The sequence below is a fragment of the Mauremys mutica genome, chromosome 11, assembly GCF_020497125.1.
Source record: "Mauremys mutica isolate MM-2020 ecotype Southern chromosome 11, ASM2049712v1, whole genome shotgun sequence".
Lineage (NCBI taxonomy): Eukaryota > Metazoa > Chordata > Testudines > Geoemydidae > Mauremys > Mauremys mutica.
This window is the reverse complement of record NC_059082.1, coordinates 27,616,855-27,643,549: the sequence shown is the minus strand read 5'-3', so window position 1 is coordinate 27,643,549 and position 26,695 is coordinate 27,616,855. Positions and strand designations below refer to the sequence as shown.

Sequence of the window (26,695 nt, the reverse complement as noted above, 5' to 3'; positions counted from 1 at the left end):
TTTTATCATAACTCCTTTTAACTGCAGAATATATTCTTCATACAAATGCCAGTTTAAACAAAATAATATAAAGGGTGTGACCCTGAAAGCATCCTATCTGCCAGACTCCCATTGAACTCAATACATGGCTGGATTTGTCCCTCTGCTGTTTACTTCAATGAGTAAATTTCAACTTTATTTTCACAAGTATAGACCAGTCACAGAGATCACTCTTAATCACCCTTCTTAGGTTTTGAATGTCAGGTCTCTAGCTGTGGAAATCAAGCTGAGTCTTATCTTGACTATTTCAGGACTAAATACCAGACCCAATGCAAGATTCTTTGATAACACCTTCCCCTGCAATGGCATCATCCCAGGATCAACCCACATTTGGGAAGGTTGTGGGGGAGGAAGTAGATGGCAATGGGTCTGCTCTTCCCCCACACATGTGCATGCTGGGTACAAGGCAGGCCGTGAGCATATTGCCATTTAGAGCACACTTGGTGCTATTGTTTACTGTTGTGTAGCACTTACATAGCAAGCTGATAGGACTTTCCAAAGTTTCTCTGATGGATGGATTAAAAGGGTGTTTAAACTAAAAAGTGAATTAATAAAAATGGCCTCATGGGATTCTGTTTATTCTCTGACACTCACTCCAGTGGAAATGTGGTCTGTTTACAAATAGGTGTGGATTTTTCTAACTGCCAGCCCTGAAACCTCAACCTGGGATCTGAAAGTCAAGCTGGGTTCTTTTTGGCTCATGTGTCATCACTGCAGCTACTTCAAAAACAAAAATTCTACAGGCCCAGTTCTTTCCTCTTCTAAATCTGTATGGCCTCTCATTTTAAATGAGATTCCACGTGTGTAACTGCAGGCAGAATTTGTCCTTCTGTTCGTAGCTTTGTTAACAATTCTGCTGATGCATGAGCAAGAACAGAACTCAGCTCGTATTGATGCTGCCATCTTGAAACCTAAAATCTAAGCTGCTGTGACCCTGAATACACATATAATGGGATTTACTCCACAGAAGAGTCTATGCAACATTTAAATCACCAATTAAGATCCATTTTTAGGATTTAAGTGGTGCATAGGATTTTGCATGAGCCCTGTGCCCAAGGCCTATTGGGAATAGAACTGTTAAAGTAAGAGGTTCTAGGGCCTGATCCAAAGCACATTGAACTCAATAGGAATTTTCCCATTGACTTTAATCCAAATACATTGAGGCCCATAGCAGGTCAGTTTGTGACCCTGCTCTGGTTTAAGTTCCATATGTGAAGCCTTGTACTCCCTTTATCCTTTGAATTGCCCAGCTTTGAAGTTCCCTCTTGTCCAAAGCTCTATCATCTGAGATTTATTGTTAATTTTCCTTAAGCAGCTCGCAGTGTTTTTGTGAGAGCTGAATCCTTCCAATCATTTTTACACTGCTTGCTTTTTCTGTGGTACTTACGATTAAACAGTTTTCCAGGGAAATACCTTTTTGGAAGACAGAATGAGGTTAGCGATAAAAGAATTATTGTGGGCTTAAAGAATACACTCTACTTTAAACATAAACCGTCATGAGGGGGAACAAAATTACTGAATATTATTTAACACGCTTTTCAGAGCTCCTATTGTGTGTTTTTATAAAGGTAATTGTTTTGTATGGGATGTTGCTGTGGCGATGCTGTGATTGTTGTAAAGCTACTCTGATTAAATTATGCTTATTTCTAGTTCACCACAAGATTGTTCAGTGGGAAAATGGGCATGTATATACCTACAGTCAGCATACAGACTCTTGAGAATTGTATGCGTTTTCAACAAGTGTATTTGCAGCTTTACAAGGCAGTTTGTAATGGTTCCTTCAACACGTGTGAGCTCATTACCATACAGCCTATTATTCCCACATGGAAAAAAAATTACAATAAAAACCCAAATCATTACTTTGTTTCTTGCTGTTTTCAGCACAGACTATTACAGGCCTTGAAAGGTTCATGTCTGTGGCAGTTTTTGTTAAACTGAAATCTTCACTAAAAATAAAAGCATTCACCAGCCCTTCCCAACTTGCATGGGAACCCTCTGACACAGGGTCGAGTTGTACATTGCTGCCTTTGCCTTCCTGGAGCTTTAGGCCCCACATGGGCAATGGAATGACCCCACTGACTTCAGTAGGCTTTGGATCAGGCCCCAAATTCTTTTAGTAGATGGGGGTGTTGGGAAAGCATGGTGGCCTGAGATAGAGATGGAGCTAAACGGATTAATGGATTGGGGGGGGGGGGCGAGGGGGAGTATTGTATCTAGGAAATGGCCTGATTCCCTAGTGAGGAAAATAATGAACATTTCTGATGATGAAGATATAAAAAGGCATTTTCATCTTTGTTAACAAATCATGTAAAAATTTTGATTTTGAAAACTTGAGACACCAGAGTTGGTACACAAATACAGTAATGTGAGTGCAGCCACATACCAAATGTGTGTGCACATTCACTCCAAATTTTGTATTTGCATCTAGGAGATTTGCATATGCCGATGACCAATTTGGTATTTCTTTTTAGGTACACAACTATCCAATTTGCACATACAATAGCAGTCATTACGGCAGATCATAGCACGTGTCTTTACGGGTAACTGCGGGTTTCTCTCAGTTTAAAAATCGGGCCCTAAAGCATTATTAGAACACGAATGTTCATGCACCCTAACCCATTCATGCCTTCCACTTCCCTGTTTTAAATTAAGCATGTAATCCACTATGTCTAAACAACATTCCAAGCCATTGAACTGAACATGTCTGACAGGATTTCAAACAGCTCTTTTTAGATGTAAGTGCCCTTTAATAGAGTAGTGCAGATGTTTATAATGAATACAATATGTTTCCCATACTTCAGAATTAAATTATTAAAACCTGGGCATGAGAACCTGGTTATAAGACTATAACCTGGGGTAAACACTCAAATAGAATAGAAATAACTTACTAGTTTACAAAATATACAGAAATTTACAGGATAACATAAACACCCAGCATACTTCTGAGCTATACAAGTAGATCCAATTGTCTTCAGTGGAGCCAGGATTGCGCCCTCAATGTCCACATGCAAATCAGTGCTGCAAATCCTCAAAGGGCGCCAAATCTGCTGCACCAGCCAAACTCCACTCTGTGCGGGGCTAATGAAGGAGCAATGCAAAGATGGCTTTTGTAGTTGCCAATACAGACAGAACACACAAATACCATTTTTAACATTAAAAGAATAAACTGACCAGTGTGACGACCTATCTTTAAGAGCCAATAATGCTGGAATGAAAGAAGGAGTTCTAGACACTACAGTAATAGATATTGAAATCCGGAAGAATTTCTGGATTTTCTAAAGTACAGTATGAAATAATGTAGACCCTAAATTTGATAGTGTACTTTTCAAAAGACAGTAACAGCTGGAGATGATTTGTGTTTTCATTGTATACCTAGTAATTTACCATAATTTCCTGGTCTCCCCCTTCTGCTGCTGTATCTAATCCTGTTTTGCTGCTGTATCTATCTGAGGTCAGTTTTCAAAAAAGATTTACATCAGGAGGCCAATCCTGCTCTCATTGAAGTCAATAGGAGTTTTGCTGTTAACTGCAGTGCAGTGAAGGATGGGACTCTGAAAGTTCCTCCTGAAGGTACAAGGCTAAAAATAATACAAGACTCAACTAAGTTAAACAGAAAATTCCTGCAGCAAACATAAAAAGAAATGGAAGTTCTTATAGTAGCACCTTCAGTGTGTTGTTGTTCTTCAATTAGCATAGTGCTGATTCAGCAGTTTAATTAGTAAGAATGTTACTTCTTTCCCAGACTTTCTTTTCCGGCACTGGATTACAATCCATGGCATCCATTTTTTCATTGTATTTCATCTATTTAGTTATGAGATTCACAAGGGTTGAATCTGTCATTTTTAGCAGCTTCTGCACTAGGTGTAGTGCTTGAATAAGGACTGCTGACATCTATGAATCATAAAAAAGATGGATAATACGAGTGTAGGTGTAGGCAGATTTTAAGCAGACTAGTTAAATAACACTTAAAACCCATTTAATTCACATATGTGCAATAAAGAAAGTTCATCTAACACATAAATAATTCACGTTCTGATGTAAACCAGTTCCTCATATTTTAGATGTCTTTTTGATGCTAATGTTTCATGGACTTAGCCCACAGGCGTTCTCAAGTTAATAACCCTCTACTTGTTCCTTACTTATCTAGGGTTTTGCTCATGGTTTTGTACAATGCATGTAGTGTATTAAACAGTCACAGTTGTATCATTTTCAGCACATAGCTGCATATGATTATTTCAAGGTATTTCAGTGGCTTCCAAGACTTTCTTCAATTTGAAATCTGAAGAACATAACATCCATACTGGGTCAGACCAGTGGTTCATCTACATCACTATCCTGACAATGGCCGGCCAGTGCCAGATTCTTCAGCAAGAATGGACAGAACAGAGCAATTTCGAATGACCCATCCCCTGTTATCCAGTCCAAGATTCTGGCAGTCAGAGGTTTAGGGCCACCTGAAGCTTGCGGTTTGCATCCCTGACTAACCTGGCTAATAGTCATCAGTGGATCTATCCTTCAAGAACTTATCTGATTCTTTTTTTGAACCTAGTTATACTTTTGTCCTTCACAACAACCCATGGCTATGAGTTCTGAATCTTTCCTCATTTGAAACTCTGTTCCTCATTGGTTGCTACGATATTGTAAGGCCAGAGTTCAGAAGTTTCTCAGTTTGTCCTGCATTCATTAATTTTTTTACTTATTTGTATTGTGGTAGCACCTGGGGCCATGGACCAGGACTCTATTGTGCTAGGCACTGCACAAATGATAGTCCCGGCCCCACTTTGCTGTATTGTGTCATTCTTTCCAGTAAATAATGCCACTCCTGCTCATTTAAACTTCATAGACCATTCCCTTTGGCAGTGTGCAGTAAGTAAAAGGAGCATTGTGCTGATTTGAGTATCATAAGTTTCTGTTTTATTGTGGTACAAATGTCCTGTTTTCAGCACTAAACACAGTACATTTTATTGGGCTAAATCTCATCAGTGACTCCAAATGTTTTTGATAGAAAGTAGGAAAAAGTTTAATAGTCTAACAACTGGCCTTTTAATTATTGCTGTCTGTAACACACATAAGGAAGCAATAAATACTCCCAGGTACAACTTGTGGGTTTCCTAAGATCCTCTCTCTGACCACCACTCACATTTGGCCAATTTACACCATGATTCAATGATCTCTGAAAATTCGCTGGCCTCCGCCTGTTGGCTACTCATTGTTTTTTCTTCAAAATAAAATGCTGACTTTTAATTATCAAATTCACAGGGTCTCAGTTCTACAGGACAATTTATAACATTCATGAGAGCTGGGACTTAATTAAATTTTCAAGACAGACCTGCTCAGTGGAGCAAACTTGGGTCCCTAGGCAGGGCCCTGCTCCCTGGTGTGGCCCAAAAGGGATTCTGCCCAGATGTAGGGATGTGACATCACAGAGCTGCTTTCAGGACTGGGGCCTCGGGGAGGAGCAGCCATTCAAACAGAAAGCAGCTGCCTTTGCTTATAACTTCCTGGCTTGTCTCTATAATTATTTCAGGGGGGGGTGTTTAAATAAAAGCTCTCTGCTAACCACACTCTTTTCCGGCTTGATATTGTAGAGAAGTCCCCATTATCCTGGACGTCAGTGTCTTATTCAGTGACATTGCTGCAGGATCAAGCAGGAAACAAAGATGATGTCGAAAAGGGAAAATTAAGGCATAAAGTCAGATGTCTTGGATAAATAGCAAACAGCACAGGAACAAAATTATGGAACACATGAAAAGTAGCCCTGGATCTGAAAGTCTTTTTTTAAATGAAGCTGTGGAAGCTTCCAAGATAGGGCCCCTCCCTTAAAATGTATGTGATCTTCTGGAACTCCAGAGGCTACATGTTGTGACTGCTCAGTGTGCTGACAGGAATCCTACTTGGTAAACTAGTTTGTATAGCAACAGCCACAGCCCTACTGCTATCATGCTCTGACAACCCAAATGGTATGTGCATAAGGCACCTAGTCACTTGGGATGTCTAGATGTCTAGTACATTGTTGTTGCTCCCTGAAACAAATAAACTAGAATAACAAGGTTTCCCTTCCACTTTGTCTCCCTAATCTATTAGACCTCAGTTCCTTATAACAGGTAAAAGACTGAAGGTGGAAAAAAATAATGGAACCCAATATAAATTCCCATCCTCTTATGTATGTGCAGTTAGCACTAGCTGCAGCCCTATTAAATTCAGTGGAACAGTTCACAGATGTTCCAAAGGCAAAGCATGCACCATTTACCCTCACAAATCCAAATCATTTTCCCTTGGTGCAACTTCCCTGTGGTAGCAGTGGTGGAATCTATAGCATAGAGGAAGCATGTACGGTTTTTTTACCTTATGATGACTGTCCTTGTTCATCAGACAACACAGCTGTAAAAAATCTTTTCTCTCACCAAACTACAGCTTCCACCAGTGGATGTGCATTAGTGGTGATTTTTGTGTCTAATTTTCCTGGTGTAGAAAAGGTCAATGGTTCAAAAACTCACTGGGAGTTAGGTGCCTAAATATCTTTTAAAATCTGGGCCTGTCACTTTTGAAAATGGAGCTTAGACTATTAAGTCACAGGTCATTTTTGAAAAGTTTACCAAGGCTTTTCTGGATTTTGTATGATTTAGAGCTTTTTCAATTAAAAAAAATGCTGGTGTAAATCAGGGAAGTCAATGGACTGGTGCTAATTTACGCCAGCTGAGGATTGTGTCCTCTGTCTCTCTATAAGTCAATAAACCAGCGTACGTCATACAAATAAGATCTGCATCCACATTAAAATTAAAGGCTCACAACTTACCAAGGAGATCCATTTTGCAAGCACAGCCACATGCTTGTATAAAAGCATTCTCTTTTATTACAAAAGTTTTCAATTTTGTATAGAGTTTGCCACACCCACCACAGCTGCTGATTCTGAGTCCCTTGTTAACAGTCCTATTATAGCTACATAGGTAACAGGCAAAGTCGCTTGACAAAGGAGATAAACAGAAGTACTTCCCTGGAAAGCTTTGCCCTCAATGAAGTTCCACCTCCCCCTCCACCACCCCCTTCTCCTTTTCTTGTAGATCCTTACCTTATGTTAAGTGGCAATATCAATCACACTGTCTCCCAACAGACCTTCCTTTCCACACTCACTCGTTTCCAGAAGTGTTGTAACTCAGCATAGCTTGCTGTATCTGCCATCACACAATAGCAGACCAAGTGAACCCTCTGCAGTGTGGTAACTGAACATTTATAACCTCACAGGTTCCTTTGAATTAGTGTTATGATGACAAATATATCTGTGTTCACCAGCTTCTTTAAAGGAATCTTTTTCTTTGTTTCTGGCTTTGGTCTGCTATCACAGGTATTGGACTCCATGGAATTTTATTCCCAAGGATTGAGGAAAGCAAAAAAATGTAGAAATCCTGTAGTAATAGTTGCACTTTGGTGTAATTTGCAAAACAGTATCCATTTCTTTCACTCATTATGCCTAAATTTAGCAAGAAAAATTTATTTGGGGCAGAGGCATATACTTTAATTAACACGAAGAGAAGCTTTCTTAAAATGTCCTTAAAGGAATGCCCAATGTTTTTCTCAAGAGAATGAGAAATCAATGTTGCTATAGTCTGCAGGAAAAGGCTATGGATTACCTGTAAACTCATGCTGCTCCCTGACATAGATCATTTTCCAAATTAATTATGCAGTTTGCGGCGTTGCAGAAAGAATACTGAAGGTTCTTGAAACCAACTCATCACAAATGACTGGAATGCAAAGGAGAAAATATCCAGTCTGGTGCGGAGATATATAGCAGCATAACTTCTGCTGGTGGTAATGAAAATTGGCTGAGCAAACACACCGCACACCGTACTGAGCAAAAGGAAACTGAGACAGGATGAAAAGCCCCAGAAACTCATAGAATGGAGAAGGTAAAAAGTGAAATATTTAAGTTGATCTCGAGACTTCAGCCACAATACTCAAACTTGGTTGTTTAAAGTTAGACTTACAAAAATAAGCCTGTAGCTCATCCAGTGCTTTCATTTTACACACACAGTGCTGAATTCTAACCTCCTTTTGTACTGATAAAATGGCAGTGAGTGTCTGTTACAGCCATGGCCTCATGCTAGGAAGTAGCACAATTTCCACTGGTTTGTGTGCTGTCAGGAGTCAGAATGGGAAGGTACAAGAAGAGATTAACTATACAGACACACATATGGGAAGATGTGAAATATGGGCCTGATTCTCCTCTCACTTCATGTGTTTATACTATGTACCTCCATAGAATTCAGTGCGGTTATTCTTGATTTTACACCCATGCAGGTGAGGGGATGAAACAACCTCTGTATTTTGCATTGTGTTTGTCCACTGCATTACAAAATAAATGCACTTTATTCCAATACTTAGTGGGTGTGAATTCTGGCTCTAAGAATGGGAGTTTGGAAGCCTTACATCTCTGCAGTGAAATTCATTACAGGGTGCGCGCCATTGGGTTCACAGTGCCATCTGCTCAGTGATTTCAAATGGACAAGGAGCTGTCTAAAAAGACAGACCAGGAGCTGAAAATAATTGTGATGCTCTTAGGGAGCTTGCACATCCTAATCCATTCAACCTGCAGTCAAAAATTACTGCAAAAATCTCAGGAGGGTTTTTCACCCTCATGTACAAAATGGCATGATAACGGGCCAGGCATAATTACTGTAACAGAAAACCTATTAGGGAAGCTACTGTCAGTTGCTATAATTTTGTAGAAAATGTAATGATATTTATTTAGCCTTGTAAGCTATGTCGGCCTGTTGGCATTGCATGTCATATTATGCTTAAGCAAATGCAAAACATATGTTAGCCACCTTTTTTTGCTGTTTACATTTTGCTGAGTAAAACCCAAGCAGCTGTTTAAACCTTTAAATATGTTTTGTTTAGTAGAACCAAAATATATTATAATTTATTAAGAGTTACCTTGTATATGCAGCTATATAGTGTGTTGCTCTGGGTATCTCTCTGAGATTTAAGTGCCAAACCCCCAAAAATAAGTTCATCCATTCTTTATGCTACATACTGCCCTTGAACCTTGCATAGAAATCGCATTGAAATCAATGGCAGTTCTACCACAGATCAAGGACTCCGAATATGTAAATCAAGGATCAAACTGCAATAAGTGATGGTTCTTTCAGAACTCTTGGGTGACTACCATCTGGTCTTGGTGACTTAGTACTGTTTAATTTATCAATTTGTTCCAAAGCCTCCTCTACTGACACCTCAGTCTAGAACAGTTCCTCAGATTTGTCACCTAAAAAGAATGTCTCGGGTGTGGGCTCTGCCTTGAAAACCAATGCAGAGAATTCATTTAACTTCTCCACAATGGGCTTGTCTTACTTGCATGTTTCTTCAGCAACTCATTTGTTCAATGATTCAATCAATTGTTCAATCAATAACCCATTGATTGTTTTGGCAGGCTTCCTGCTTTTGAGCTACTAAAAAAATTGCTGTTAGTTTTTGTGGCCTTTGCTAGTTGATCTTCAAATTTTTTTTTGGCCTGCCTAATTATATGTTTACACTTAACTTGCCAGAGTTTATGCTCCTTTCTATTTTCCTCAGTAGGATTTGACTTCCTTCTGAAAGGATGCCTTTGGTTTGTTTTTTTTTGTTCGTTTGTTTGTTTTTGCCTTTAACCCTCTGTTTTGCTCTGTTTAGCCATGGTGGCATTCGTTTAGTCCTCTTACTGTTTTTTTTATTTGGGGTATACATTTAGTTTGAGCCTCTATTGTGGTGGTTTTTTTAAAGTTTCCATGCAGCTTGCAAGCTTTTCACTCTTGTGACTGTCCCATTTAACTATCGTCCTCATTTTTGTGCAGTTCCCCTTTTTGACCGACTGTGGTGGGTTTCCTCCTTCCAACAATGTTATATGTAATGACATTAGGGTTGCTATTACCAAGTGGTTAATCTATATTCACCTCTTGGATCAGATCCTCAAGAATTGCCTCTCTCCTTGTGGGTTCCAGGATGAACTGCTCCAAGAAGCAGTCTGTTTTGAAAACTTATCTCTGCATCCCTTCCTGAGGTGCCGGTCAATAAGGGGATAGTTGAAATCACTTATTATTAGCTTTTCTGTTTTTTGTAGCCTCTTTAGCCTCCCTGAGTATTTCATAATCACCATCCTGGTCAGGTGGTTGGTAGTATATTCCTACTGCTACATTCTTATTACTCAAGGATGGAATGTCTATCAGAGAGATTCTATGGCACAGTTTGATTCATTTAAGATTTGTACTATATTTGACTCTATGCTTTCTTTCACATATGGCGCCACTCATGCACCAGCACAACCTACTCTGTCATGCCCTAGATATTTTGTACCCTGGTATTGGTGTGCCCCATTGATTATCATTGTTCCCAAGCTTCTATGATGCCTGTTATATCAATATTCTCATTTAATACCAGGCACTCAGATTCACCTATCTTATTGTTTACACTTCTAGAGTTTGCAGACAACCACTTATAAAATTTGTCAATATTTAGTTGTCTGCCTTCATGTGATGTAATTGAATGGATCTCTTTTTGTCATTTGACTGTTTCTCTTCAGTTCCTACCTGTACTTTATCAACTCCTTTCCTCTCCTCTTTACTAGAATATATAGAGACCCCTTTAATAAGTCCTCCCCTCAGGGACATCTCTGTCCTAACTATCTGCTCCTCCATGCTTGTCAGTTTTCGTCCAGCCCTCAGTTTAAAAACGCCTCTACACACTTTTTAATTTTTCATACCAACAGTGTGGTTTCATTTTGGTTTAGGTGAGGCCCATCCTTCCTGTACAGTTCTTCCTATACAGTGGAGGAGAGGGATGGAAGGGTCTGTGCTTATCCAGTGAATCCTCCAGCTGATATAGCAATGACCTCTTCCTGACTAGATATACACAACTGCCCACCACTTTCAAGTTTCTTTTGCTTTTAAACAATAAATTGCTACAAAGCAAAACCTTAAAACCAAACTTAGCCCTGGAGCCTGACTCTGTGCCCACTGAAATCGGTGCATTGCCATTGCACCTGCACTGGGAAAGTCAGAATTCGGATATGAGGGTCTTGGGGCAACATTTGGTTTAAAGCACGAAACAGCTCCCATTCTGTTCTGCCTACAAGTATTCCATTAGCCTCAATGGAACCTCACTGAAAGATTCCATCATGCAGCTTTGAGAGGAGAATTTTGCCCTATGGTTGCAATTTGATGGTAAGGTGATGCCACGGTACATGTTTGCCATCTCCCCGATCTAAGGGTTATGGAAGGCAAGGCAAGTTCTGAAATACTTGGCCCAGTATTTATTCTTGCAATGGTTTCATTTTTCTGTTTAAAAATTATTTTACAAAAGCAAAAAATATCACTTGATCAGTGAGAGAGCAGGAACTGTGTGTGTACAACAAAGTTGCATTGATATAATAACTGTGTATCATTAAATTGTTTAACAGCGGCATGTAATTTCTCAGCATGTGATGACTAAATTAATACTGCCCTGTGGCTGTCATGTATGTATCACAGTTTGGGGTCAGATTATCCCAGATTTTTAGTTTCTGAGCCTGAAGTAACACCAAATAGATGTGCTACTTTCAATGTATTGCTATTTCCTCCTCCTTTCCCATGTTTACAATAAGCCAGAATAGTGGGTAAGTGATAACTATTGGAATTGTTGTACTAACTATGGTCCTGTCCCATGGGGATAGATAGATGCTCATTGACTTTAATGGGTCCAGATCTTTTAACACCTAAAGGTTAAGAGGTAAGTGTTACATAGTCAAGAGGTTAGAACATAATAACATAAAAACATAAGAATGGCCATACCGGGTCAGACCAAAGGTCCATCTAGCCCAGTATCTGTCTACCGACAGTGGCCAATGCCAGGTGCCCCAGAGGGAGTGAACCTAATAGGCAATGATCAAGTGATCTCTCTCCTGCCATCCATCTCCATCCTCTGCCGAACAGAGGCTAGGGACACCATTCTTTACCCATCCTGACTAATAGCCATTTATGGACTTAGCCACCATGAATTTATCCAGTTCCCTTTTAAACATTGTTATAGTCCTAGCCTTCACAACCTCCTCAGGTAAGGAGTTCCACAAGTTAACTGTGCGCTACATGAAGAAGAACTTCCTTTTATTTGTTTTAAACCTGCTGCCTATTAATTCTTCTTCGAGTGATTGCTCCTATGCATTCCATGTAGGTGTGCGCGCCGTGCGTGCACGGCTCTCCGGAACTTTTTTACCCCAGCAACTCCGGCGGGCCGGCTGGGCGCCCCCTGGAGTGGCGCCGCTATGGCGTCTGTCATATACCCCAGCCGGCCCGTCCGCTCCTCAGTTCCTTCTTCCCGCCCGTGACGGCCAGTTGGAACTGTGGAGTGCTCCTTTAGTCCTCCACACCCTAGCAGTTTCTCTGTTTTTTTGTACATAGTTAGTCAGTTTAGTCATAGTTTAGTTAGTTAAAAGTAGTTTTTAAGGAATTAAGGGGGTTTCCCCTCCTTTTTCCTCACCTGGTGTGGGCTCATGCCCCAGACACCGGGATTCAAGCTGTGCTCGGCTTGTCAGCGGCTGATGCCCATTGGGGACGCTCACGATTCCTGCCTTCGCTGTTTGGGGGAATCTCATCGCACGGATAAGTGCCCCATTTGTGCAGCCTTTAAGCCGCGGACTAGGAAGGAGTGGGACTCTAGGCTTAAACAGCTCCTGATGGAGTCGGCGCTGCGCCCACCGGCACCGATCCCAGCGGCGCCGAAATCGTCCTCGGTCCGCAGCGCACCGGTGGCACCGAGCTGACACAGCTCGGAGGCGTCCCGTCCGCCGAAACCGGCACCAGCGTCCCGGCACCGCTCCCCGTCTCCGGTGCGCAAGAAGAAGGCGCCGGCGACGGCGAAGGTTTCAGCTTCGGGACCGATCACCCAGCCACCGCCAACACCTGCGGCACCGGCTATGGTGGTGCACTCGCAGTGCACGGGTCCGGCAGCTCCGGCACCGGAAGAGCCGTTGAGCCCGGCCCCCCCCGCTCCCCAGCACCGCCCGAGGTCGAGCTTGGACTCCCGAGTACGCCCGAGACATACTCGCAGGCGAGGGAGCTTATCGCTTTGACAGAGGCGCCGAGCCTCCGGCCCCCGGCACCGCCGGTGCGGGCTGTAGCCTCGGCGGGCAAGCCGGCCATGATGAGATGCCCAGGCGCCGAGGATCATCGAGCAAGGGACTTCAGTCGGTCCCGCTCTCGCAGCCGGTCACCGTCCCGCCGACCTAGGTCCCGACGCCGATCAACGCCTCGGGACCGTTCACCGTCTCGGCACCGGTCTCACTCACGGTACCGCTCGGCGTCGAGGTACCGATCTCGAAGCCCCAGTCGCCGGTACCGGCGAAGGTCCGTCTCTCGAGACCAATCACGGCACCGTGGCGACCGCAGTCTTTCCCGGCACCGTGACCGTAGCGCCTCTCGGCACCGTGACCGCAGCCGCTCCAGGCGCCGTGACCGCAGCCGCTCCAGGCGCCGTGACCGCAGCCACTCCAGGCGCCACGACCGCAGCCCTTCCCGGCACCGAAGCCACAGCCGGTCGCCGCCCCGGCACCGATGCGATCGATGGTCCCGGTCGTGTTCCCGGTACCACGAGGACAAGCACCGAACCACGGCACCACCAGCAGACATGCGTCGGCCATCGACGGGGCACTCTTTAAGCGCTTCTGCCCCCCAGTGGTCACGCCAGCCCTCCGTCGCGTCCCAGGTTGGCAGCGGAGCGGGTCTCAGGACGGACACCCCGGGACAACCCTATGGTCCACAACAGTGGGGATTCTGGGTTCCCTGGGGGCAGCACGAGGCACAGGGCCCGCCCTTGCCCTGGTGGCCACCGGGTTCTGAGCGTCGCGTGCCAGAAGCAACTGTCAGTAGACCCCCGCCATCGCCAACGCCTGGGACTTCTGTACCGCTAGCTGCGGTACAGCCGGACTCTAACGCGCCTGCTCCACCACTAGACGAGCCGCCACTGGAACCGACGGGCCCGGGTCTATCTTCATCCTCGTCGCCTGACGAGGCTGTCGCAGGGTCGTCGACGGTGGACCCCCCGCCGATAGACTTGAGAGCGCATCAGGACCTGCTTCGTCGGGTCGCGCAGTCCATAGACCTCCCGGTGGCAGAAGTCGTGGAAAATGATGACCTGTCACCAATGTCATCGGGTCTGAGGCCCCCGTGCGAGTGGCCCTCCCGTTTATTCGCACGATCCAGCGTAACGCCACCACCATCTGGCAAACGCCGGCGTCCATCCCGCCCACTGCCCGAGGCGTAGAGCGCAAGTACTCGGTTCCCCCCACGGGGTCCGAGTACTTGTATACCCATCCGACCCCGGACTCCCTAGTCGTCCAGTCAGTGAACGACCGAGAGCGCCACGGTCAACCGGCAGCAGCTCCCAAGTCCAAAGATGCAAAGCGCATGGACCTCTTGGGCCGCAAGGTCTATTCGGCGGGGGGCCTGCAACTGCGCATTGCCAATCAGTCGGCATTGCTTGCCAGGTACACCTACGAGATGCTGCTCTCGCTCTCCAAATTCACTGAACTCGTTCCTGCGGCCTCCCGCCAGGAGTACAGCGCCCTCCTCGAGGACGGTAAGAAGTCCGCGCGCTCCTCCATCCAGGCCGCGCTGGACTCGGCGGACTCTGGAGCCCGCACCCTCGCCTCCGGGGTGACTATGCGCCGCATTTCCTGGCTGCAGTCTTCCAACTTGGCCCCGGAAGTGCAGTACACCCTCCAGGATCTGCCGTTTGAAACACAAGGGCTGTTTTCCGAAAAGACTGACTCCCGGATACAGACCCTTAAGGACGGTCGCGTGGCTATCCGAACCCTGGGAATGCACACGCCGGCGACCCAGAGACAGTCGTTCCGCAGACAGCCTTCCCGGCCGTTTACTCAGGCCAGGTCCCGGCCCTATAACAGCCGCCGGAACAATCTGACTCACCGCCGACCATCAGGCAGCAGGCGCAACCAGTCCCAGGCGCCCGCTAAGGCCCCCCAAGGGCTAAGCAGGCGTTTTGATGGGATGCCCGAGGACGGCCCATCAGTCTCTCCAATGGATCCTTCCCCGTTGTTTTCCAACCGCCTTTCCCATTTCCTCCCGGCTTGGTCCCGCATAACATCGGACAGCTGGGTCCTGCATACGGTCCAATCCGGGTACCGCCTCCAGTTTATTTCGCCCCCTCCTTCCCATCCACCCTCCCTGTCCCTCTTCAGGGACCCCTCTCACGAGCAAGTCCTCTTACAAGAGGTCGAGACTCTGTTGAGTTTGGGTGCCATAGAGGAGGTACCGCCCGACCGGCGGGGCAGGGGTTTTTATTCCCGATATTTCCTCATCCCCAAAGCAAAAGGAGGTCTCCGTCTAATCCTGGACCTCCGGAAGCTCAACCGGTACCTGCTAAAACTCAAGTTCCGCATGGTAACCCTGGGGACCATCATTCCCTCCTTGGATCCTGGAGACTGGTTTGCCGCCCTCGACATGAGGGACGCATATTTCCATGTCGCGATCTATCCTCCCCATCGTCGATACCTCCGCTTCATGGTAAACGACAGACACTACCAGTTTGCGGTGCTTCCCTTCGGCCTCTCCACCGCCCCGAGGGTCTTCACCAAATGTATGGCGGTTGTTGCCGCGGCCCTCCGTCGTCGTCGGGTGCACGTATATCCGTACCTCGATGACTGGTTGATTCGCGGCCCCTCACGTCAACTGGTAGCGGACCAAGTGACCGATATCTTGGCCCTTTTTCGGGAACTGGGCCTTCTCGTAAACTTCGAGAAGTCCATTTTAACTCCAGCTCAAAGGGTGGAGTTCATCGGAGCAGTCCTGGATTCTCACTACCCTCAATACTCTCAGTTGGTGGCTAGCCCCTCAGGTCGTCTGTGCGGGAGTACCATTCCGCCCGCCGTGTCCCTCCGTCACCTTGACCACGGATGCCTCGGACATGGGATGGGGGGCACACCTTGGCGACCTTCACACGCAAGGCCTCTGGTCGCCTCCGGAGTTCTCCTTACACATCAACGTCCGGGAGCTCCGGGCGATACGGTTAGCATGCCAAGCTTTTCAGGCCCATCTCCGCGGGCACTGTGTCACAGTGCTGACGGACAACACGACGGCGATGTTCTACGTCAACAAGCTGGGCGGAGCCTGCTCCTCCCTGCTTTGCACGGAAGCGCTACGCCTGTGGGACTTTTGTGTAGCCTGCTCAATTCACCTCGCAGCGTCGTTTCTTCCGGGCATACAGAACACGCTAGCCGACCGCCTCAGCAGGTCCTTCCTTACCCACGAGTGGTCCCTTCGCCCAGACGTGGTGCATACGATCTTCCGGAGGTGGGGGTTTCCCCAACTAGACCTATTTGCTTCCGAGGACAACAGGAAGTGCAACCGGTTCTGCTCCTACCAGGGACGCTCCCGCGGCTCCCTGTCGGACGCGTTCCTCTGCTCATGGAAAGATCACCTCCTATACGCCTTCCCTCCGTTCCCCCTCGTTCATCGGGTGCTCCTCAAGCTTCGGAGGGACAAGGCTCGACTCATACTGATCGCTCCGGCCTGGCCGAGGCAGCATTGGTACACCCTGCTGCTCGAGCTCTCCGTCCGAGAACCCATTCCTCTTCCCTTGTGGCCGGACCTTATCACGCAGGACTTCGGCCGGCTTCGCCACCCGGACCTCCGCTCCCTGCATCTTACAGCCTGGTACCTGATTGGTTAACTCACGCGGAGCGTGACTGTTCGCAGGCGGTGCAGCGTGTCCTAACTGAAAGCAGGAAGCCTTCAACGCGCTCCACCTACCTCGCGAAATGGAAGCGTTTCGCTATCTGGTGCGACCAGAAAGGCCTGAACCCCTTTCTCGTCCCTATTCCGGTTATCCTGGATTACCTCTGGTCCCTTAAGGAGCAAGGCCTCACGGTCTCCTCCTTGAGGGTGCACCTAGCAGCCGTCTCTGCGTTTCGTCCACCGGTTGCAGGCCGCTCCATCTTCTCCACCCACATGGTCTCTCGCTTCCTCAAGGGCCTGGACCGTTTGTACCCGCCCGTACGGCGCCCTACACCGGTCTGGGATTTGAACCTGGTTCTAGCCAGGCTTATGGGACCGCCGTTTGAGCCTCTAGCGACTTGCTCCCTGCTTCACCTATCGTGGAAGACGGCCTTCCTCGTCGCTATAACATCTGCGAGACGAGTTTCCGAACTCAGTGCCTTAACGGTTGGCCCCCCGTATACTGTCTTCCACGCAGACAAGGTTCAGCTTCGACCGCACCCGGCCTTCCTCCCGAAGGTCGTTTCGGCCTTCCATATTAACCAGGACATCTTCCTCCCGGTCTTCTACCCAAGGCCGCACGCCTCGCCTCGGGAGCAGCAGCTTCACACCCTGGACGTCCGCAGGGCCCTCGCCTTTTATATAGAGCGCACGAAGCCCTTCCAGCGTTCGACCCAGCTCTTCGTCGCGATCGCGGAGCGTATGAGGGGCGAGCCGGTCTCCTCACAAAGGATTTCCTCTTGGGTGACGGCGTGTATTCGAACATGCTATGAGCTTGCTCGTGTACCACCTAGTCGCCTGACGGCCCACTCTACAAGAGCACAAGCCTCGTCTGCTGCCTTCCTGGCTCATGTTCCAATCCAGGACATCTGTAGAGCGGCCACCTGGTCCTCCGTCCACACCTTCGCTTCCCACTACGCGTTGGTGCAGCAATCACGAGACGATGCAGCCTTCGGCTCAGCAGTCTTGCACTCTGCCACGTCTCACTCCGACCCCACCGCCTAGGTAAGGCTTGGGAATCACCTACATGGAATGCATAGGAGCAATCACTCGAAGAAGAAAAGACGGTTACTCACCGTAGTAACTGGTGTTCTTCGAGATGTGTTGCTCCTATCCATTCCAGACCCGCCCTCCTTCCCCACTGTCGGAGTAGCCGGCAAGAAGGAACTGAGGAGCGGACGGGCCGGCTGGGGTATATGACAGACGCCATAGCGGCGCCACTCCAGGGGGCGCCCAGCCAGCCCGCCGGAGTTGCTGGGGTAAAAAAGTTCCGGAGAGCCGTGCACGCGCGGCGCGCACACCTACATGGAATGGATAGGAGCAACACATCTCGAAGAACACCAGTTACTACGGTGAGTAACCGTCTTTTTCATTTGGTGACCCCTAGTTCTTGTATTATGGGACTAAGTAAATAATTTTTCCTTATCCACTTTCTCAACATCACTCATGATTTTATATACCTCTATCATATCCCCCCCTTAGGCTCCTCGTTTCCAAGCTGAAGAGTCCTTGCCTCTTTAATCTTTCCTCATATGGGACCCTCTCCAAACCCCTAATCATTTTAGTTGCCCTTTTCTGAACCTTTTCTAGTGCTAGAATATCTTTTTTGAGGTGAGGAGACCACATCTGTACACAGTATTCAAGATGTGGGCATACCATGGATTTATATAAGGGCAATAATATATTCTCAGTCTTATTCTCTATCCCCTTTTTAATGATTCCTAACATCCTGTTTGCTTTTTTGACCGCCTCTGCACACTGTGTGGACATCTTCAGAAAACTATCCATGATGACTCCAAGATCTTTTTCCTTACTCGTTGTAGCTAAATTAACCCCCATCATGTTGTATGTATAGTTGGGGTTATTTTTTCCTATGTGCATTACTTTACATTTATCCACATTAAATTTCATTTGCCATTTTGTTGCCCACTTAGTTTTGTGAGATCTTTTTGAAGTTCTTCACAATCTGCTTTGGTCTTAACTATCTTGAGCAGTTTAGTATCATCTGCAAACTTTGCCACCTCACTGTTCACCCCTTTCTCCAGATCATTTATGAATAAATTGAATAGGATTGGTCCTAGGACTGACCCTTGGGGAACACCACTAGTTACCCCTCTCCATTCTGAGAATTTACCATTTATTCCTACCCTTTGTTCCCTGTCTTTTAACCAGTTCTCAATCCATGAAAGGACCTTCCCTTTTATCCCATGACAGCTTAATTTACGTGAGAGCCTTTGGTGAGGGACCTTGTCAAAGGCTTTCTGGAAATCTAAGTACACTATGTCCACTGGATCCCCCTTGTCCACCTGTTTGTTGACCCCTTCAAAGAACTCTAATAGATTAGTAAGACACGATTTCCCTTTACAGAAACCATGTTGACTATTGCTCAACAGTTTGTGTTTTTCTATGTGTCTGACAATTTTATTTTTAACTATTGTTTCGACTAATTTGCCCGACTAGGTTGCTTTTATTACAATCTTTTCTTGTCTAGGTTTGATGAAAAAACCTCAGTTATCAACGAGATGTACATGGTCCAATGTGACATGAAAAGGTGCCGTGTTATTTTTTAAAAGGTTAGTAATTATTTGCCTACTACAGCTTTGGAGCATAAATGTTCAACAACCCTTCTTGGGTTTTTTACAGAGGCAAATCAGTGCATTTCTGAGAATCCAATAAGTTACAGGTGACAAAGATGCAATTGACTTAACATGACCAGAAGTTGATTGAAAAGCTTTGTACTTTTCCCCTTTGATGGGCCAAATGAAAGTTCTAAGACAGTTCAGTTTTTGTTGCATTTAACTCTAATAACATTGATGACTGCAATTCTGTTATGAAAAGGTTGCCCTTGAGGGTATGTCTACACTGGAGAAAAATATAACCCACAGCACCATGTTTCAGAGCTTGGAGCAACTGACTCGTGCTAAAATAGGGCTAAAAATATCAGAGTAAACATTGCCACTGGGGCAAGAGCCCAGGCTCCTAGGCCCACCCTCCTCACTGGCATCCAGAACCTGGGCCCCAGCCTGAGTGGGAACATCCATGCTGCTATTTTAAGCCCTGTAGCAGCAGCCAGCCTCAGTTGGTCTTGGCTCTGAGACTCCTGCCATGGTTTGGTTTTGCAGTGTTGATGTACCCTTAGAAAGGAAGTGTGTGCTTTTCTAGGTCAGAAAAGAGATGGCTTGACTCATGTGAGATTTAGTCTCTGTATATGGCATCTTATGCAAATAAGGGATGGATTCCTAATTCCTTTCATTGTGTTTTTAATATGTAATTTATGTAAATATCAGCAGCTACGTTAAAGGTGAAGTAACAGCAGAAGGTATTCTCTAGTGCAGTGGTTCTCAAAGCTGGTCCGCCACTTGTGCAGGGAAAGCCCCTGGCAGGCCGGCCCGGTTTGTTTACCTGCCACGTCCGCAGGTTCGGCCGATTGCGGCTCCCACTGGCTGCAGTTCGCCGTCCCAGGCCATTGGGGGCTGCAGGAAGTGGTGCGGGCTGAGGGATGTGCTGGCCGCCCTTCCCGCAGCCTCCATTGGCCTGGAGCGGCGAACCGTGGCCAATGGGAGCCATGATCGGCTGGACCTGTGGACACGGCAGGTAAACAAACCGGCCCGACCTGCCAGGGGCTTTCCCTGAACAAGCGGCAGACCAGCTTTGAGAATCACTGCTCTAGTGAATGTAGACATGCCAGATCACCACATTAGACCTGCTGTAATATCAAGTGCTGGAGCCTTGCTACGCTATATTGATCATCATAATTAAAGAACAAGTAATTGATTGGTATGGGTCTGGAGAACTTTTGCAAATATCCCCTAGGCCAGGGGTTCTCAAACTGGGTGTTGGGACCCCTCAGAGGGTTGCGAACGGTCTGCCTCCACCCCAGACCCCGCTTTGCCTCCAGCATTTATAATGGTGTTAAATATATAAAAAAGTGGTTTTAATGTATAAGGGGGGGTCGCACTCAGAGGCTTGTTGTGTGAAAGGGGTCACCAATGCAAAAGTTTGAGAACCACTGCCCTAGGCCTTCTTGACCTCCCTAAGACTCCCTACACCTGTTAGGGTCAATATACTTTCTCTCATGATTAACTCCTCTCAGCTATAGTACATAATAAATTAGTGTGTGTCTGGGTTTCCACTGTATGGAATGTAATACCTGTGCAAGTGTTTGTTTGAATGCTTATTGCCATACATAGTTGAATGCACTTGAGTTTTGGAACCTGTAACCTTCTGGTACCTGCATTCTACAAAAGCACGAATTTTTCATGAGTTGCCATTAATGACCACATATAAAATTAGTGCATCCCTTTTTGAAATGACATCGAAAGTCTGAGCCTAATGCCAGAGAGTAAGAACCAGGGAGGACGGGAATGATATAAACAGAATCTCTTCCATGCTGTAGCTCTCAGTAGACTTCTTCCCCATGGATGTGCCACTGATTCAATTTTCTACATAAATTACATGCTCCTTGATCTGCTCAGTACAATATTCTTCCTGTGTAGCCCACACAGAAACCTTACAACTGCAAGAATGTGGCTGTTTATGTATTCAGTTGATAGCTTTTTCTCCTGTTAACCCTTGATGTAGAGCACACAAATGATTAACTTCACCCCAGCCCAAAGCATATGCGCCACTTCATCTACCTTTGAGGGACTTATAAGAAACACATGGTGATATTTACTTCCATACAGAAGGCCAGCACAAAGTTCATGCATCACTTAATTGGTGTGCTAAGCAGAGTGTGACTACAGAGATCAGGAAATTTCCACTGAACTTCTGCAATCATCCTGAGAAACTTTATTTCAGTTATTTGGGGTTTGTAACTGTATTGATCAAGAAAATACAAAGAAGAAACAGATCAAAGACCTTTTGATCTAAAATATTTATTTGTACTGGACCAAAAAGGTGTCGCATTACTTTTATAACAATATTTAATGGATGCATCGTCTCTTTCTAATGCAAGCTGTACATTGTTTCTTATTAAAAATAATGTAGCAAAAAGAAACTAACTCAGGGCTTTGGTTTACTTCTTTTTTTCAATACGAAGTAAAAAGTGGAGCAGTCACAACTGATCTGAGATTAAACCCCACAGCTATACGCAACATAAATTTCAAGAATCCTTTAAAAAAACTTTTACACAATATTGTTAAATCCCATATAAAATAATTTACTATTTTAAATATTGTTTAAATATTTTATCTTTCTTTAAAACTATTTAATTTATTGTTGGAATTTATTTTTGGCATAATGACAATTTATTTTTTAAATATTAAAAAGCTTCATATTCAATATATAAAACAGACAAAGTAATGTCCATTGTCCAATAATATTGTACATGATATCAGCGCTCTAGAGTGAGCTTTTTAATGTGTCTGCCAGACAAGTCACTTGAGAGAACTCACTCACCACAGTGTAAGATCATAACAGATCACTATCAACATGTATCTTCTATATATTATATACACATAGAGTATATAGTATTTAATTTCCAACTTGATGCGTAGGGTTTTAAGTGTACTTCCCCCAGCATTTAGAAGAGACTATCTTTTAGCACACATACATACAATACCTACAGTTTGGAAAGAAAATTTTATCTATTTTGCTCAGCCCAGCAGTCCGAAAATTTACAACTTTAAGCAGTATCTTCACATAACAAAATAAAAATTCACGGTTGTAATTGCTGGCAGCTGGCATCTTGCTATAAAATGGCAATATTTGTCTAAAAGGCTGTCTCCACGCTAGGAAAATTAGGACTCATAATTCATCATTGGTGTATTTCTGTATTGGCAATGATGGAGGCTGTAGTGTAGACAGGATGCTGGCGACTTACCATCAAGTTGTCAAGCCTTATTCTTAATAGTGTGAAACATCAGTGGTAAAACACCTGAGGTTTAGATATACTATGGCCTCCACCGTTGCTACCTCTGGCAGAGCTGCCCCATAGGAGAACTATAGGTCCCACTTTTCCAAGTGTAGACACAGAATGGTAACATGAGAGCTCAACGTCAAATTGTAATCCCCTTTCCATCTGGCTACACAACTACTTCAACAATGAACTTTAGAGTGTAAATAGGAAACAGTTTGTTTAACACTAAATTCCATTGGATGGGGAGCAGTGTAGTCTGACAAAACATTTCTACCACCATGTTACATAGTACCAAAAATATCCAGCCAGATGGTCACATTAACAACAATTTCTAAGCCAACATTTTTAGAAATAATTTTTTTTCAAGGGAATGGATAGCTCAGAGTATTGGTAAAGATCTTTGAGAACTACAAGTAGGTGAGCAAATCTCAAGGATATATTCCATCGATATTCCCTCAACTAAACAATTGAATTTGCTTCATCCTGTACTTGCACTCACTTTCTGTGAATATGATAACAGGTGAATTGGCTACTGGGAATTTTTGCTGACTCAGCACATTTTAAGAGCCTGTTTAATAAATATCTCTAAAGGCATTTTCAACTTGAAGACTAGTATTTGCACAAGAAAGTAGACTGGCAGAGCATAGCTCCTAGAATCGGGGAATTATACCATGTGGCCTGGGTTTCCACTCAAACTCAGATACTCATAGTGAACTGCTGATGAGCAATCTACAAAGCAAGAATTATTCAGTGAATAATTTTGAATAAATACATCTGAGAAACTGATTTCCTCATGGGCAAATCAAAACCAAAGAGACTACATTAACTAATCAGTATAAATTATTTGCTCGGCTCTAGATATTATAGGTGGGAGTCTGTGCTGCACTTCGAGGCACAGCACCAGGGGAGGGGAGCTAACATATCTTTAAGCCTCACCTTGCGCCTCCTGATCCTGGCCTGCAAAACCCCCCAGGTACAACATGCACAGGCCTGTCTAAATTACAGCAACCTCCCTGGACTGCCCTATGGGAAACAGCACTGCCAGGAATCTCCACAGTGCTGTGTATTGTGGCTCAACACCCCTCCCACTGCCAGCATGCCGCCTATGCCAGAAGAATACTCCCCCAGCTATATAGAGGACTTTTTAGGGGCCCCTTTCACCACTCCAGGGTTTTTATTTGGCAGCAAGTGACCAAAGTGGGGATGACGCTCTCACCCAAAGCCTTTTAACTGTATATCTGTAATTCAAATCAGCTAAAATCCGTAATAACCAAAAGTGGCTCCTATCCCATTGCTCTTACAGCTGTCTGAGAAGTTAGTTGGATTCTCAGTCTAATATCCACTTCAATAAAAACCTGTCACAAATGGCATCAATTTGCAGCCTTCTTGGCAATCTCAGAACTGAACTAGCTTCTGCTGCCTAAAGAGAGCTCCATCCTCTGAGATCACAGTTCAGGCACATTGGCAGGACAGAGTAGGGATACTTTTCAGCACCTATTTTGTAGACACAGGACTTCAGTCTCTAGCACTGTCAGCTCAGCACTTTCCTTGAGCACCACATTCACTTGAAAAGTTTAACATTCCACGGGGAGATTTTAAAGGTACAAATTTTAAATGTTAGACACCTAATTACTTATTTGTGCACTTAAAACTTTGCCCATAGAATGATTTTCTAAAAAGGAATTCCTATTTAAAGTTTCCTGGTGAATATTTACAGCTTATGCACAGCAAGAAGAGTTTTCAGCTTTAACCAATGCACTGAGCAAAAAAGCTAAACAGTTTTCTTTCCATAATATGTATTGGTAAGTCAACAGAAAGATGATGCTGCATCTAAAATACTGTGCATGCAGCAGACAAAACATTAATTTTGAACATAGAAATGACTCATTTTGCTTTAGATTTGCCATTTATTTTTGAGTTTGTATAGAGATTGTTATCTTTCCCACATTGGAAAGCAATCACTAAAAAGACCTGAGTCTCTCTTTAACAAATGAAGATGTAGATATCTTGAATCCTGCATTTTCCTTAAAAAAAAAAGACAGACATCAATATAGCAAAATGGGTTCAACAAAACTTAGCAGTTCAAAGAATGCCTTTGCTTGAGAAGGCAGTGGGTATAAGCCCCAAAATTAAATTCCTTGACAAATCATTTGAAGTGTGTTTTAAAAATTCAGCCCACACTTTTAGTGCTGTTAAAATTAGAATCTATGCTTCAGAGCCGGCTCCCGTTAAAATTGGTAGTGTCCATTTTGGCAGACTCAGTTTTTAGGAGCCCAACTTGACACACTTTTCAGGGGCCTGATTTTCAGTATTGCTGAGTACCTGCCCTCTGAAAATCAGGTGTCAACGTGGGCTCCACATTCACTAGTTGCTTCTGACAACGTAAGCTGGTGGGAGTTTTCCCTCATTATAGCGTTTGTGTCATTTATTGGCTAAGGGCCTGATCCAAAGCTCATTGCAGTTAATGGGAATCTTTCCATTAATGCCAGTGGCCTTAGACTGGTCCATAAGATACTTTAGCAATAGATCACGAACTGTGGACTCAACCCTACAAACTGAATGTCCTATTTACACACTTCAGTGGGAGTTAAGGTCCCTCAACATCCCACAGGCTGGAGTGAGCCCCACAGACATTTTACTGTTTTTAAATGGGTCACTGAGTAAGAGTATATTCATGATAAGGCATGTTTTTTAAAAAAAAGACCATGTACTCATCTATTTGCTACATAGCATACCTTGGAGGATCACAGACATTTTGCAGAATTAAGCAAAATCTTTAGACACAGCCTCTACAAAGTTTGGTGCGGACATTAAAATGCCGATCGTACAAATGATTGTGAAGACAGAAAAAGCCATCAAGCAGAGACGGTCTACCACGGAGGCTGCAAACTTCCATTCATTGCAAATGGCTTCCTCCTCGTCCTGGTCTCTGAATCGGTTTGCAATATATCGGACCTCCTCCAAGATCTTAGCTAAATCTGGGTCACCTTCAGAGGGGTGTCCACTGTGCAGGAGAGTCTCTTCTTCTGTTGGCGAGCAGGTCATCCTCCCACAAATTACCCCAGAATCAGTGGTCGGAGTGCAATGGACCCCTTCCAGCCCCCGGAACCCAATATAGAGCATATTCCCATTACTGGCTTGTTGTCCACTCACAGTGTTCATATCCACACTTGACAAGCTACATCTACGCGGCTTATGCTGACAGGCAGGGCGTACTTTATCCTCCCCTGGTCTCTTCATCCTCAGGAACCAGGCACACCAGTTCAAAAGGATGATTCTTGTCTGGAAGAAGATTGAGAAGTAAAACATATTTGTAAACAGAAAGACTGATTGTCATCAATACTTATTTGTATTGTAGATCCCTGGTGCTCTCTGCTCCCCATAGGTGCAGTGGGGGCTGCCACATGCCCTGGCTTGAAGTGGTTTCCATTATACACAGGGTTTATTGCAATTTGGCTAAATGGCTCTCAGCACTTCCACTATAAAAACTGTTCCAGCGCCCCTGTGCTCCCTGGTCTCTATTTGCTGATCTTGCCTGGTAGCCTAGTGGTGATGTCATCATTGTCCTACAGTCACTCTCAGCCATTGAGTCCACTGTCCCACTCCCAGCAGTGCTGCTAATGGCCATATACAACTGTCAAATTATTACTGCTGTGGGCTGGTCTGACAGGTATCTCAGTAATGTTGATTTTTTATCACATTCATGTCAAAGCAGTGACATGACAAACTTTGCTGTTTTTAAATTGAAACTGTGGATTTTCCTTTTATTAGAAAACAATTATTTTCAATGAAACTCAAAATAGTTTTGCTTTATACTTGAGGTAATAAATAAAATAAATGTTACAAACAGAAATAAGAGTGAAAGAATTTCAGTCTAATACTTCAGTGCTTTTTGGAGGCAGTTGCTAAAAATATGCCATACTAATTGGATTGGATTGCTATATTTTACAGTGTTTTTACTTTACTCGCACTCAACCCTTTTATGACAGCTGATTGCAAACTGTATAAAACAGATCTGCAAATACACAGAGCACAGATGGAAAAGAAAAGTCCTTGGTAA

At 44.7% G+C, this 26,695-nt stretch overlaps 1 protein-coding gene across 4 annotated transcripts in view; it reads right to left on the bottom strand.

Annotated features, from left to right (window-relative positions):
- Positions 1 to 21,646: 21,646 nt before the first annotated feature.
- Positions 21,647 to 26,695, bottom strand: part of CHRFAM7A (CHRNA7 (exons 5-10) and FAM7A (exons A-E) fusion) — an 88,730-nt gene continuing 83,681 nt past the window's right edge. For 3 of the 4 annotated variants that reach the window (XM_044980573.1, XM_044980574.1, XM_044980572.1), the window contains one exon: positions 21,648 to 25,917. In XM_044980573.1, coding sequence (XP_044836508.1) covers positions 25,399 to 25,917 — 519 coding nt within the window. In that variant the 3' untranslated portion in view covers positions 21,648 to 25,398. Of the gene's footprint in view, positions 25,918 to 26,695 lie in introns of all 4 variants that reach the window. The other variant, XM_044980569.1, reaches the window with a different exon arrangement.